The sequence below is a fragment of the Fundulus heteroclitus genome, chromosome 13, assembly GCF_011125445.2.
Source record: "Fundulus heteroclitus isolate FHET01 chromosome 13, MU-UCD_Fhet_4.1, whole genome shotgun sequence".
NCBI lineage: Eukaryota > Metazoa > Chordata > Actinopteri > Cyprinodontiformes > Fundulidae > Fundulus > Fundulus heteroclitus.
Genome location: NC_046373.1, coordinates 33,873,576 through 33,888,521, shown reverse-complemented (window position 1 = coordinate 33,888,521; position 14,946 = coordinate 33,873,576). Strand labels below are relative to the sequence as shown.

At 42.2% G+C, this 14,946-nt stretch overlaps 2 protein-coding genes across 2 annotated transcripts; both read left to right on the top strand.

Moving 5' to 3' along the window:
• Positions 1–309: 309 nt before the first annotated feature.
• LOC118565129 lies at positions 310–1,717 on the top strand. Its single transcript, XM_036144808.1, has 2 exons — positions 310–1,505; positions 1,626–1,717. The coding sequence occupies exons 1-2, from the start codon at positions 371–373 to the stop codon at positions 1,715–1,717; spliced, it is 1,227 nt and encodes a 408-aa protein (XP_036000701.1). The 5' UTR covers positions 310–370.
• A 3,935-nt stretch (positions 1,718–5,652) lies between these two features.
• On the top strand, positions 5,653–7,246 carry LOC118565128. The gene has a single exon (XM_036144807.1). The coding sequence runs from the start codon at positions 5,906–5,908 to the stop codon at positions 7,244–7,246; it is 1,341 nt and encodes a 446-aa protein (XP_036000700.1). The 5' UTR covers positions 5,653–5,905.
• Positions 7,247–14,946: the final 7,700 nt, after the last annotated feature.

The window sequence follows — 14,946 nt, the reverse complement described above, 5'->3', positions numbered from 1 at the left end:
AGATAATGCTCAACACCCGCATACGTCATTTAATGCACCACCCATATCCCTCACTCCTTTTAAGTCTTGTGAGCCTTTTCTCGCTCGAGCTGCTCGCGAGAACTCGTCTCAGTCTGTTAACAGGCCTACTTCCCCGCCTACAGCCTGTCAGATGACGAAAGCAGGCCCTGAGGAGCATGCGTTGCACGCCCAGGACCCTGGAGTAAGACCGCCCTCTAGGGGCTGTTCTTCTGTATCTTCAGAAGACACACAACCAGCAACAGGTTTAAATCATGTTGATCTTAATAAAACAGGAACTAGATCACCAGCAGTATCAACTAATGTCAAGTTTAATAACCCATGTTCATTGGAGCCTGAGGTTAATGTAAAAATGTCACTAAAAGGGATTTGGCAGGAGGACAACGCCACTGATTTGTTAAATGTGCCACTGTTGGATTTCTCCTTACAGGGAGAAACGCATGCTGAAGAAGACATGGTTGATAATAATGGGTTATATCATTCTACTGAAGAAGCAGAATTTGCCAGGAGACAGAGAACACCACGCACTCGTGGTGTGGGAAGAAATTTAAAGGATAGCTTTCACAGCATGCATTCAATGACAACTCGTTCTCAAGGTCCCACTAGAGTGCAGATGCCTATATTACAAAATAATGTGGGCACAGAAAACTATGTCCCTTATTCATTTGGAGATGTACAAGCCCTGGTGGACAAATTGCCTAGTATTGCAGCTGGTGGCAGATTGTGGCTTGCCGAACTTGATAATCTAACTAAAGGAACTAAACTGGCTTTGGGTGATTTTAGAGCTGTTCTAGGCCGTTGTGTTCCTGCTTCAACTGCAGATGACATTGAATATGAAGCTCGAACATCCAATATTGGAGATGAAACTTTATTCTCTTCAGTTATCACTCGTTTGGGGAACGCCATTAGAGAGCATTTCCCATTATCAACTCCTGCAGCGGTTCCCAAGTTTGACTGGGATCCCTTACAGCATCCAAAGGATTTCATTACTCAAGCTGAAGAGAGTTGGATTAAACACACAGGTGTAAATCCAAAAGGGGATAGTTCTAACTTGGGTGAATTATTCAGGGAAGCTGTCCTGAAAGGTGTGCCTCCTTTGGTGTCACAGCTGATGAAACAGAATCCTGAGATGCCTGGTTGTGAGTATGCCCGCTGGGAAAAACATCTTGTACACCATTTGCATGTTGCTCAGGATGTAGAGAAGAAGAAAAAACAAGAGAAAGAGGATATTCATGATCAATTAATCAAATTGCAATTATTAGATGCTAAACGGCAGGTGAATCAACGTAAACAAGAAAAAACTGAACATGTTATGGTTTCGGCAGTTGCATCACCTGGGGCTCCATCCCCGATGGTGACACCTCAGTTTAATCCAATGCAAGGGGGAGGGATCCCCCCTCCTGTTTTCTATCCTCCATGTAATTACAGATCTGCGGGTTCTGCGCGTGGATTCGGATTGCGATTTGGTGGACGGCGTGGACGGTCAGGTTGGAACCGTGGTCTGAGAGGACGAGGTGGATATGGCGGACCTGGGAGGGCACCTGTCGACATTTGCTTTAACTGTGGACAAGTTGGACACTGGGCAAGGGATTGTCAATTCCCACCAGGAGGTGAGATTGTGCCACCGAACCCTAATATGGCCCCGCCTCCGCAAGGTCAGTACCCCCAGGTCGGAGAAAACTTTTATGGACAATTTTGACACATCCCTGAGAATAACTCCAGCAGCGTGAGTTCCGCAGACCCCATGCTGCCAGCGAAGGTTGGAGAAGAACACATGAACTTTTTAGTCGACACTGGAGCTACATATTCCACTATAATCAATCAGCCATCTGCCTCTTTGCTGTCGACTAAGACTGTGTCACTAATGGGTTTCTCAGGGAAGGAACAGTGTCTGCCGATGACTTTACCACTTCCGGTGAAAGTTGGAAACCAGAAACTGCATCATTCATTCGTATGGTCTCCATCTACACCTGTCAATTTGATGGGAAGAGACTTGTTGGTTAAACTGGGAGCCGCAGTGCTTTGTGGACCTCAAGGTTTGACTGTTACCTTTCCAGACGGTTCTTCTCTAGCATGTGGTCACACTTTCCAGGATGGACAATATCTGGTTCGGCCCGTGGGGGAAGAGTTTGCTGACATCTACTGGGGACTCTTAACAGAACCTGCTGAAGCTGGTGTTCTCTCGGTGTTCCAGCTATGGAAGCCTTGGATTCAAAGCCTAAGTTCCTACCTGACTCCACCTGATCCTCCACACGTCACTCTGTTCTACGACAGAAATCACGCAGATTGGTATGAGGAATCATTTGCTGCAGAACTTGAAGGTAACCCATGGACAGTCACATCTAAGAACATATATGTGGCCCCTGAGGGGGTGGCAGCCGCAGTGATGTTAACTCCTGAACAACAGCAATGGTATATGATGTCAGATGAAGCATTTCCTCATTCAATTCAATTCAATTCAATTTTATTTATATAGCGCCAAATCATGAAACATGTCATCTCAAGGCACTTTACAAAGTCAAGTTCAATCATATTATACAGATTGGGTCAGATTATACAGATTGGTCAAAAATGTCCTATATAAGGAAACCAGTTGATTGCATCAAAGTCCCGACAAGCAGCATTCACTCCTGGGGAACCGTAGAGCCACAGGAAGAGTCATCTGCATTGTACATGGCTTTGCTGCAATCCCTCATACTGAGCAAGCATGAAGCGACAGTGGGAAGAAAAACCACCCATTAACGGGAAAAAAAAAACCTCCGGCAGAACCGGGCTCAGTATGAACGGTCATCTGCCTCGACCGACTGGGGTTACAGAAGACAGAACAGAGACACAACAAGAGAAACAAAAAAGCACAGAAGCACACATTGATCTAGTAATCTGTTCTACATTAGATGGTAGTAGCGGGTGAGCCGTCTTCTCTGGATGATGTCACAGTTAACAGAACGCCAGACCAGGTGTACCTACTATGAAGAGAAAAGAGAGAGAACAGAAAGTTAAAGCAGAAATGACAACACATAATGCATAATTGAAGAACAGTAGAACTCAATATAGTGAGAAAATTAGATCCTGATATACTCCAGTAACCTAAGCCTATAGCAGTAAAACTATAAAGGTAGCTGAGAGTAACATGAGTCACTAGTTATAATTTTTGTCAAAAAGAAAAGTTTTAAGCCTAGTCTTAAAAGTAGACAGGGTGTCTGCCTCACGGACCAAAACTGGGAGTTGGTTCCACAGAAGAGGAGCCTGATAGCTAAAGGATTTGCCTCCCATTCTACTTTTAGAGACTCTAGGAACCACCAGCAGACCTGCAGTCTGAGAGCGAAGTGCTCTGTTAGGAACATACGGGGTAATCAGAGCTCTGATATATGATGGAGCTTGATTATTAAGGGCTTTATACGTTAGAAGAAGAATTTTAAATTCTATTCTTGATTTAACAGGAAGCCAATGAAGGGAAGCTAAAATTGGAGAAATATGATCCCTCTTGTTGATTTTCATCAGAACTCTTGCTGCAGCATTTTGGATCAGCTGAAGGCTTTGAACTGCATTTTGTGGACTTCCTGATAGTAAAGAATTACAATAGTCCAGCCTTGAAGTAACAAATGCATGGACCAGTTTTTCAGCATCACTCCTGGACAGAATGTTTCTAATTTTGGCGATATTCCGGAGGTGAAAAAAGGAAACTCTGGAAACCTGTTTAATATGGGATTTAAATGACATGTCTTGGTCAAAAATAACACCAAGATTTTTTACTTTATTACCAGAGGCCAGATTAATGCCACCCAGATTAAGTGATTGGTTAAGAAGTTTATTTTTTGAGGACTCTGGCCCAAAGATTAAAACTTCGGTCTTGTCAGAATTTAGATGCAGGAAATTTAAAGTCATCCAGCTTTTGATGTCATCAAGACATGACTGCAGTCTCTGACAAAGTTCTTTTGAAACATGAGCTTTTGACTCGACACCATGGCAGGGAACGTACCGACCATCATAAAGCAGCAGAGATGTTGGATGCTCTCCCATCACAACTCTGGGCAACCAGTCCCACGGATGTGGGATTAGTTTCATGTGCTCCAGTTTCATTTCAGGTTGCAACTGACTCTCCTATTTGGGTGAATCAGTATCCACATAAACCTCAAGCGGAGGAAGGCATTGCTGATACCATTGCGGGCCTTTTGACAGCTGGAGTTTTAGAACCCTCTGTATCAGCCTGGAACACACCCATTTTGCCGGTGGAAAAGAAACAAACTGGTAAATATCGCATGGCACATGATCTTAGAGCTGTAAATTCTGTTTTGAAGACACCTACAATCCCTGTACCTAACCCATATGTGGCCATTTCCAGTTTGGAGCCCTCTCAGCAGTGGTACACATGTATCGACTTGGCGAACGCATTTTTCTGTCTTCCTTTGGCTGAAGAATGCAGAGACGTTTTTTCATTCACTTATAAAGGTCGCCAGCTGCGTTACACCAGACTGCCACAGGGATTTGCCCTATCACCAGGTATTTTTAATCAGGTTTTGAAAGATGTTTTGCAGACATGTCCTCTGCCAAGAAACACCACCCTTATTCAGTACGTGGACGATCTGCTGTTGGCTTCACCAACTGCTGAGATCTGTCTTCAGGCTACAGAACTGGTTCTGAGACACCTCCATGAACATGGGTTCAAGGTCAGTAAGGATAAACTGCAAATTGCCAGAAAACAGGTTTCTTTCCTGGGCCGTGTCATCTCCGCAGGAACAACCAGCATGTCCTCCAGTCATAAACAGAGCATTTTGTCACATCCTAAACCGCTGCGCGTGAAAGACATGCTGTCTTTTCTGGGATTAACTGGTTACAGCCGTAACTATATTCCCGGCTATGCAGACCTGACGCAGCCTTTGAGGGACCTCGTGAAGGCGCAAGGTATGAGAAAACTAAATAATGTTTTGATTTGGACTCAGGAAGCGGAAGAAGCATTTGTTCTGCTTAAACAACGACTTGCATCTGCTGCTGAATTGACTCTTCCAGACTACTCTATCCCATTTTTTCTTGATGTTTCTGCAACCAGATTTGCTTTAAATGGCATCTTGTTTCAGAGAAGAACAGGTGAGAGAAAAATTTTGATGTATATATTGGTCATGTTGGATAACGTGGAAAAACGTCACCCCCAATGTACACAATATGCAGCAGCAATAGCCAGAATGATTCAAAAGACTGCACATTTAGTCATAGGACACAGTCTAACCATTTTGACAACTCACAGTGTTGTGGCTTATGTGAATTCACAAAGCTTCACTATGACTGCACTCAGACAACACAGGCTGTCCAAAATTTTGGAAGCACCCAACATCACATTTACACATGAAGGTGTGAACATGGCAGATGGCATGACGGATGGCGAACCTCATCAATGTGAAGAATTGGTTTCCAGGATGGAGAAGGTGAGACCAGATCTAGAGGCTAGTCCTATTGAAGGCCCACAGGTGAGACAGTTGTTCACAGATGGCTGTTGTTTCAGACATGAAAGTGAAGGACTCAGGGCAGCCTATTCTGTTGTTGAACGAATAGGCTCAGGATTTGTAACAAGGAAGGCAGAGAGGTTACAAGGACCTCAGTCAGCGCAGAGAGCAGAGCTAATAGCGGTGATTCAGGCATTAAAGTTGGCAGAACATCAGGAGGTAAATGTATATTCAGATTCAGCATATGCCACAGGTGCAGTTCATGTGGAGTTATGTCAGTGGTTGAGAGCAGGATTTTTGACAGCGGGGGGTAAACCTATAAAACACGAGATCAGGAGGTAAATGTATATTCAGATTCAGCATATGCCACAGGTGCAGTTCATGTGGAGTTATGTCAGTGGTTGAGAGCAGGATTTTTGACAGCGGGGGGTAAACCTATAAAACACGAGATGGAAATGAGAGAGCTGGCCGATGCTTTGTTATTACCGGCCAGAATTGCCGTGATAAAGTGCAAAGGTCATGATAACAGTAATTCAGCCATTGCATTAGGGAATCAGGCTGCAGACCAGGCTGCCAAAGCAGCCGCTGGATATGCGCCTCAGATGATGATGGTGACGGTGGAAGATGAGCTGAGAGAAGAGTTGAGCATGAGTAACATTAAACTGTTGCAGAGCAGAGCAGCTCCGGAGGAGAAGAATATGTGGAGGCTCAGAGGAGCCTCAGAGCAGGAAGGTTGCTGGAGAGGGCCAGATGGCAGACTGGTTTTTCCTCCAGGTTTGAAACAGAAGCTTTTTTCTGAGGCACATGGTGTTGGACATGTGGGTGTCAGACAGATGATGGACAACCTGAACCATTGGTGGCATCCATTTATGTCAGATATGGTCAAACATTTTGTAAAAAGTTGTTCACTGTGTGGGCAATTTAACTCAAAGAAGACTTTGAAACCTTTGCAGGGCAGATTTCCTTTGATCACAGTTCCTGGGAAGGAAGTGATTCTTGATTATATGGACATGGTGACCCCTGCTGGTGGTTTTAAGTATTTGTTGGTGTGTGTGGACGCTTTTACAGGATGGCCAGAGGCCTGGCCTGCTAGAAGAGAGGACAGCAAAACTGTGATAAAATGCCTCATTAACCATTACATTCCCAGGCACGGGTTCCCTGAAAACATCAGGACTGACAATGGAACCCACTTCAAGAACCAGGACCTGCAACGAGTGGAGTCCAGTTTAGGGCTCACACACAGGTTTGGCACTGTGTATCGCCCCCAGTCGCAGGGCAAAGTGGAGAGAATGAACCTGAACTTGAAGAATAAGTTGGCTAAAATCTGTGCGCAAACGAAACTATCATGGGTTGATGCCTTGCCTCTCGCTCTGATGTCAATCAGGTCTTCGGTTAATTCAACCACAGGATTTACTCCTTACGAGCTGGAGACGGGAAGAAGCTTTCCTGGGCCCCAACGTCGACCACCGGGAACTGCAGATGACCTGCAGAGTCTGACAAGTAAGGAGTACTTCTCACAGTTGCAGGCTGTGCTGGAGGCGTACACCAAGATCCGTGGACATCCCAAGGAAGGAGAAAGAGGAACGCCACCTCCGGACGTCGACTGGGTTTGGCTCAAGGTCATCAAAAGAAAGTGGTCAGAGCCGAGGTTCACGGGACCCTTCAAGGTGATCGAGAGAACCTCACATGCGGTGAGGTTGGGAGGAAAAGGTAATACGTGGTTTAATTGGAGCCAGTGTGCACCAGCAGCAGAACCTCAGAGGTCGTTGACGGAGGTTCAGGAGGTTTAAAGGAGCGGATCAGCTGATTGGGCTCAGTCAGCTGTGCATAGAACCAGACTCAGGGTCAGAATAAAGCCCTCTGGTTCTTGACACCACAGGCAGTCTACCTGTGTGTTGAAGTTCCTGCCTGCAGATTCATCACGTTGTATTGAGTGGCTGTGGGACGCCACCCTTCTTCTACGAACGTCTGAAAGAAAGAAGTTGATGTCATTGTAAAAAAAAAAAAAAAAAACGAAAATCTTGTAATCATTTGTGGTTTTATATGCTTTTTATCTTTCTAGCTTTAAATATAACAGATGTTTTGATCTACTTTTTACAATATTTTTTGATTTTATATTTCTATAATATTTGACTTGTTTGGACTGGTACACAGTCATTTGGTTACATTTGCCGGTGAAGGACCTTTGTGGTAAGCTGGTAATAGTTTTAGGATTTGTTTGATCTTACAAGGGGGTTGTTTTTGTTTCATTTTTTGTCATAACCTTCTTTTTCAGGTGTGGGGGCCAGTGTACCCTTGGTCTATAGATTCTCCTTTTTAAAATATATTTTTTAGGATATTCCGGTTTTTGTATGAAGTTAAACATGGGGCAGAAATTGGGTACTGGATTGGTTCAGCGGCAGCTGACGTTGGGTTTATGGGTTTTACTTCTTATGTTGTGCATGCTTGTTTTCAGCATTGTTATTCGAGGAGCAGGTGCTGCTGATCCTATCAGGCGTCAGGAGCGGGCCATTCAGGATACAGATGATTGTCTGACTCAACATCGTGGTATTGAACTGCATTACACTTTGGGTACAAGGGTTGTATTTGAATTCGATTTATGCTCAGTGGTAGATTGTGGTAGTGACCCATCAGTCTGGCAGGACTCTGATGTTTATGCTTGTGTGTCTCCGAAGGGTATTCCAGAACCTCCTTCTCGTTGGTGTTACTACTGGGTTTATATGAGATGGCATACCGGAAATAAGGCTGTTCCGGTTCTCCATGGTGGGTTTGATAAATTATTACAAGAGGCATTAACCATTACTAGAGGTTCTCATCGGGTGGAACAAGGTGTTAATCCTATTATCCTGACCATTTCTGGGTTGAACATTAATCCTTATTTTGGGGCATACACTGGGGTTTATTCTGCATTTAATAGTGGTGTTACTAAGCCCAAACTTTGTAGTATTAGTCCGTCAGGCTTTTATCTTGTTCTTGGAGCAGGTTCACCGAATGACGGTCCTGTTGGTTTGATTAAACTTTCTCTACATCATGCGACTACTTCTGGTGAACTGATTAGTTCACCAGAAAGGGGGAGAGACTTATCCTTTTCAGGAGGACCTAATGTAGATTATAATAAATTGACCCCTGGTAACATTCTTAAGAGTTCTACAGGGGATAGGAGACGTAATTTGTGGGTTTCTTGGATGGCTCAGACTGCCAGACAATATACGGCTGAGAGCTGTGTAGCATGTGCCGCAGCTAGGCCAATTTTAACAACAGAACCAGCACCTTTGTTTCCTTTTGAGGATCCTACAGGATATAATTGCATTTTAGGGTTGACAAAAGGCCGCTCGGTGGGGTGTGAGTTCTATCATGATCTTTTCCCACCTATAAACAACGACACTATCCCTGGGCCATTTACTCCTGGTAATCAAAATAAGCAATATGTGTGTTTTAATTTCACAGGGTGGGGGATAGAAGTTACATCCAGGGTAGGAGTAATTCCACCTGAATGGTGTCAATGGGTGTTTCCTGTGAAAGATATAGCAACTTGGGCAAGAGCTGGTTTGTATTATTATTGTGGCGGAAAACAGTTGTTTGTCCGGATCCCTTTTGACTCTGTGGGTGTGTGTGCCATGGTAAGGTTGGTGGCACCACTGTTGTTAATGGGACCGGGTTTAAATCAGGAACACTTGTTACATAGAATTAAGCGTAGTTCTGATTTTGATTTGGCACGTAATTCTCCTACATACATAGATTCGATCGGGGTCCCCAGGGGGGTTCCCGACAGGTATAAGTTGGTAGATCAGGTTGCAGCAGGTTTTGAATCCATATTCCTTTGGATTACTCTAATAAGAATGTTGATAGAATTAATTACATACATTACAATGTGTTACGTTTGTCTAATCTGACTAGAGATGCAGTTGAGGGGCTAGCTGAACAATTAGCTCCTACCTCTCTTATGGCTGTTCAGAATAGGATGGCACTGTATATGCTTTTGGCGGAAAAAGGGGGTGTTTGCGCCATGTTTGGAGATATGTGTTGTACGTTTATTCCTAATAATACAGCACCGGATGGGTTGGTGACTAAAGCTTTAGAAGGTTTGAGGACTCTGAGTAAAACGATGCATGAACAATCAGGAATAGATAATCCTTTGGATAAATGGCTGACACAGGCTCTGGGTAAATGGAAGAACTTAATTCTTTCTATGATGCTTTCTCTGTCAGTGTTTTTGGCAATTTTGGTTACGTGCGGCTGCTGCTGTGTCCCCTGTTTGAGAACTCTCGCTGTTCGCTTTATTGTCACTACTCTTGAAAAGGGCACAGTTTCCTCGTCTTCTCCCAATAATCAGATGTTACAGGTGGGGACAGAACCTTCTCTACAGGATGTGAGATTGGAGTTGGTTCAGTATCATGGGGTGATATAATGAGATTTTTCCGGTATTATCCTGTTTGATTTTCTGTTCTATGCAGATATATTGTTTTGCATGTGTTTGATTTTGTGATACTGCCTTATTAGTTACTGCGGTATGGTTTTTACATTTTTATGCTGATTATGAGTTACTCATTTAATTTCTTCTGATTTATTTCACTGTGTTGATTTTGATGTGTTTGACTTGCTAAGGTTAATTTTTGCATGCTTTGTTTCTGATGTTTGCTCCAGTGTGTTTATCAGATTCACAGGGGTGTTTTTTCTGTGTCTCATATTCTTAGTTTATGCTTTTATATTTAGTACCTGCATTTTTGTGTGGACTCTCTTTGTGAGAGTCCAAAAGGGGGATTGTTATGGAAATATAATCATATATATATATATATATATATATATATATATATATATATATATATATATATATATATATATATATATATAATAGTGTAGCTTAAAGTAATACAGATGTTAACTTTAACCCAGTAACCTAAAGAAATGGATGTGTGTGAAAAACAAAGGGTGCATGCAAACTTCAGATAGATACCAGGAGCAGGAAGCACCAAGGCCATATGACAGTCTTGTAAGTGATAACACTGTTAAAATGCTTGCATGAGGGTGTATGTTGTTGCAGTCAAACTCCCAGGAACCAAGCTAGGAGATAGATTATATTCAAAAGTCAAAGGTTAAGAAACAGATGTGTGCAGCAGACTGAATGTCTCATGTAGGTCCAGCCCCGCTTGGACTGTCTGTGTTAAAAGGGGGGGGTAACGTGTATGTGTTGAGACAGGCTTCAGACACAGGCAGAGAACTTAAGGTATTCGATGCTGTGATAAACGTGTAAGTGTCTCCCACTTTGGAATTCCAAATTGTAATAAATATATGTTTAACTGTTGTTTTTGCCTCTGAATTCACTGCCTTTTTTCTCTCTGTGCCAAATCTCCGACCGGGTGAGACGAGAAGGGGTGAGGGGCCGTTGGCTAAACGGGCCTCACAGGTGTCGGTCTCGATAATACATAGCACACTTTCACAAACACCTACAGGTACTTGGATCCAGTTACTTACAGATTCACTGCTAGACAGAAAACCCCTATTATTATCTTCAGCTGTCACGTTATACATTCTGTATCATAAGATACTGTATATTCTTCAGTGATGGTATCAAGTTGTTGCTTTTTTGTACGTGATAAAGTACCTAATACTTTATCAGCTGGTTTTGCTGTTCTTGTTATCGCTCTCTTTTCAGGTAACTTAGGATATTGTGTCACTCTCTCCTCTTTCTCTTTCACCTTTTCTCCTTTTTTCTCTTCTACCTTCTTGTTTCAGTTTCCATTTAACATGAAATATTCCCTGCATAAATTATAATAAAGCTTATTGCATATAAAAAAATCAAGCGGAATACTATTGCGACAGCAGTTAGGCTCCGCTTGTGAAAGTAAACTCTGTTGGGCTCTTTTTGGCTTTAAGACAACAATTCTTATTGCCACATTGCCAGACAGGACATTAATAAACTTTTTTTTATTATTAATTAATTAAAAAAAAGATCAAGGACGTCATATACTAACTAGTGTTCTGAAGTAGATGCTTAGCTGCCACAGAGTTAAAACCATTAAACTTCCGGAATTTTGACTTCCATTCAGTCATCAGTGTTTTATAAATACATCTTAAAGCTGATAAATAAAATGTGAAAAAACACTCATTTTAGTGAAGATTCTCAGTCATCCAGGTTATGATCAAATCAAAAAAGGGTTAAAAATAAAACAACTGGACTTCTATTCTGTAGCCGTTTCTCTTTCCTTCAAGGAAGCTTTCTCAATTCAAAAATGTTTGCAAAACGTAAGAAAAGACAAAAGAAAGACAAAAAGCTAAATTCAATAGACTGCAACAGAAAGAAGCACCTACACTAGACACACTACACACACTTTTTGTCTTTCTTTTTTACAAAAGAAAGACAAAAAGCTAAATTCAATAGAATGCAACAGAAAGCATCACCTACACTAGACACCAACATACCCCAGAAGGAGGCCACTAACATCAATGTCCAGGACAAGTGGGTTAAAAACCTCTCTAGCAGGTTGCTGACGAAGCCAGAGATGGAGGTACTGAGTAAAGGCCTGAATTTTGCCATTTCTCCACAAGAAATACCCATTGTGGAACTGATAACGGCCACGGAATCGGCCATCAGGAACAACAATCTGGCTGAAACAGAGGCAGAACAACTCAGGATGAAAATAACAGCTACCCTATCCAGCGCCAAACCACCTCCCTCCAATCTCACACCACAGGAAAGGAAAGCCATAAGATCCCTTAGCCAGGACCAAAGCATCACCATACTACCAGCAGACAAAGGAAGATGCACCGTGGTCCTCAACACTTCAGATTACAAGGACAAAATTCACACTCTACAGAGTGACACCCACACATATGAGTCTTTGAAAAGGCAACCTACCAACTCCTACAAAAAGAAAATCACTGACTACCTACAACAACTAGAAAAAGACAAGGTAATCAATCGCTCATCTTATTATAGATTATATCCAGGGGAAGACATTCCATGCTTATATGGACTCCCAAAAATTCACAAAGGAACACCACTCAGACCCATTGTCAGCAGCATTAATTCAGTAACTTATAACATTGCTAAACAGCTTGCTAGTATTTTAGCCCCCCTGGTGGGGAACACACCACATCACATAAAAAACTCCAAGGACTTTGCAAACAAAGTCAAACATTTAAAGATGGCACCAGGGGAAACTCTGGTGTCTTTCGCTGTCACTTCACTTTTCACTTGCATACCTACATCAGAGGCAGTAGAAACAGCCAGGAAACGTCTTCAACAACATAGTGACCTAAATAACAGAACTAATTTCACTCTGAACCAGATCTGTACCCTACTGGACCTTTGTCTTTCTACAACTTATTTCAAGTTCAGCGGTCATTTTTACAGACAGAAGCATGGTTGTGCCATGGGATCTCCAGTGTCACCTATTGTAGCCAATCTTTACATGGAAGAAATGGAAAAGAGAGCTTTGGGAACCTTCAGAGGAACACCACCAAGTCACTGGTTTAGATATGTGGATGACACCTTTGTCAAAATCCAGTTAAAGGAAGTGGAAGCTTTCACAAGACACATCAACTCGGTGGACAACAACATCAACTTTACTCGAGAGGATGCCAATGACAACAAGCTACCTTTTCTCGACTGTTTGGTGAACTTGAAAGGAGATGGAAACCTCAACATTGAAGTGTATAGGAAACCCACACACACAGACCAATATCTTCTTTTTGACTCACACCACCCACTGGAGCACAAACTCTCGGTCATCAGAACCTTACAACACCGGGCTGAGCATGTCCCAACTAAAACAGAAGGGAAGCACAAGGAACAGAAACACATCAAAGATGCCCTCCAAACCTGTGGGTACCCTAACTGGGCTTTTGTCAAATCAGCAAGAAAATCTAAAAGACCCGCTGCAGAACATAATGGTGAGAAGAATAAACGCAAAAGCATCGTCATCCCATATGTTGCTGGAGTCTCTAAAAAACTCAAGAGGATTTTCTTCTAACACAAAATCCCAGTACATTTCAAACCAAACAGGACCCTCAGACCGAGGCTGGTGCATCCCAAGGACAAAACCCCCAAACCTAAGATGAGCGGAGTGGTGTATGCAGTTCAGTGCAGTGAGAAATGTTGTGATCTTTATATTGGAGAAACCAAACAACCTCTCCACAGAGGCATTGGTTCAACACAGGAGAGCTACCTCTTCGGGACAAGACTCTTATGTCCACTTACACCTTAAGGACAAAGGACACTCTTTTGAGGACCAAAATGTTCACATTTTGGACAGAGAAGACAGATGGTTTGAAAGGGGTGTGAAGGAAGCCATCTACGTTAAGAGAGAAAGACCAACCTTAAACGGAGGAGGAGGCCTTAGGTTCCAACTCTCAAAAATTTACAACACAGCTATAGGATTAATTCCGGCCAGTCATCACCTTAACTCTCACCCTCATTCGGGTGATCAAAACATTGTTCCTTTAAACCAAGCCAATAACAACCCTAACCCAATCCTCGTTACAGATGAGTGGACCAGTTTCGGTCCAATCTGCTGGCTTAATGGCTTTAACGACCGCCCATTACTAAGGGGTGGACCTGTTTTGATTGAATTTGCATGTTATCTAAGCCATTGCAAGGCCTTTGTTGGGCAATAGTATAAAGCTTGTTACTCCACATTACTCCAGACTTTTTGAATTGAAAAAGCTTCCGGGAGAGGAAGCAAAACGTCTTCAACTACGGAAAACAAGTCCAGTTGCTTTGTTTTTTACTCTTTTTTTTTGGAAAAACATAAGGTTTGTTTCGTTTCGCTCTACCATCGTTCGATAATGCTACTAGCATTATCATCACATTAATATGGAATATTAATGTCAATTTAAAGGTGTTTTGTTCAACTTTAGGATTAGCTGATTTTAGCAACCGATTGCTACAATGACCCCTAGCCTCCTGGAGGCATTATTAAAATCAAGTGTCCCTAAAGTTAATGATTTTACTGAGAAAATCTTTCTTTAAAAATAATTGCCCATTCATTGCCCAACCCATTCACATTGCATTGTGAATGGGTTGAAACACATACCAAATGTTCTGAATTAGTTAAGCTAATTTAACCTTAATTCACATTCTTTAAGTTAAACTTTGGTAAATTGAACTTTGGCTATAAGTTACTATAAGTCAGATCAGCAGTGAACCAGGATTCAATGAATTAGTCTGATGATGCTGATCAACCACTTTATTTTGTCTTTTGTTTCTTTTGTGTGTACATAGTTCCTTAGCTTCTTTTTATCTTAATTTTGCTAAGTAGTTTTAGTTAAGTTTCACTAGCCTCCTAGAGAGGATTTGTTGATTGACATATAGTGTTAATTCAGATAAACAGCACTCTATAGTGATGATCTCTGGATGTTAATTTTATTTCTGTTAATAAATTCTTGAACTTCAAGAGAAGTTGTCACTCAAATATTCTATGTGTGCAAAGTTTGATGTTAAAAAGAACACCAGTGTCGAATCATCTCTTTCAACTATTGTTCTGATATC

Bases quoted from the DNA above. Each gene is read 5' to 3' on its own strand.
- LOC118565128 (XM_036144807.1), top strand. From the start codon at position 5,906: ATGGAAATGAGAGAGCTGGCCGATGCTTTGTTATTACCGGCCAGAATT.
- LOC118565129 (XM_036144808.1), top strand. From the start codon at position 371: ATGTCACTAAAAGGGATTTGGCAGGAGGACAACGCCACTGATTTGTTA. The intron at 1,506-1,625 runs GTTGGAACCGTG...AATTCCCACCAG, and splicing joins TGGACGGCGTGGACGGTCAG to GAGGTGAGATTGTGCCACCG.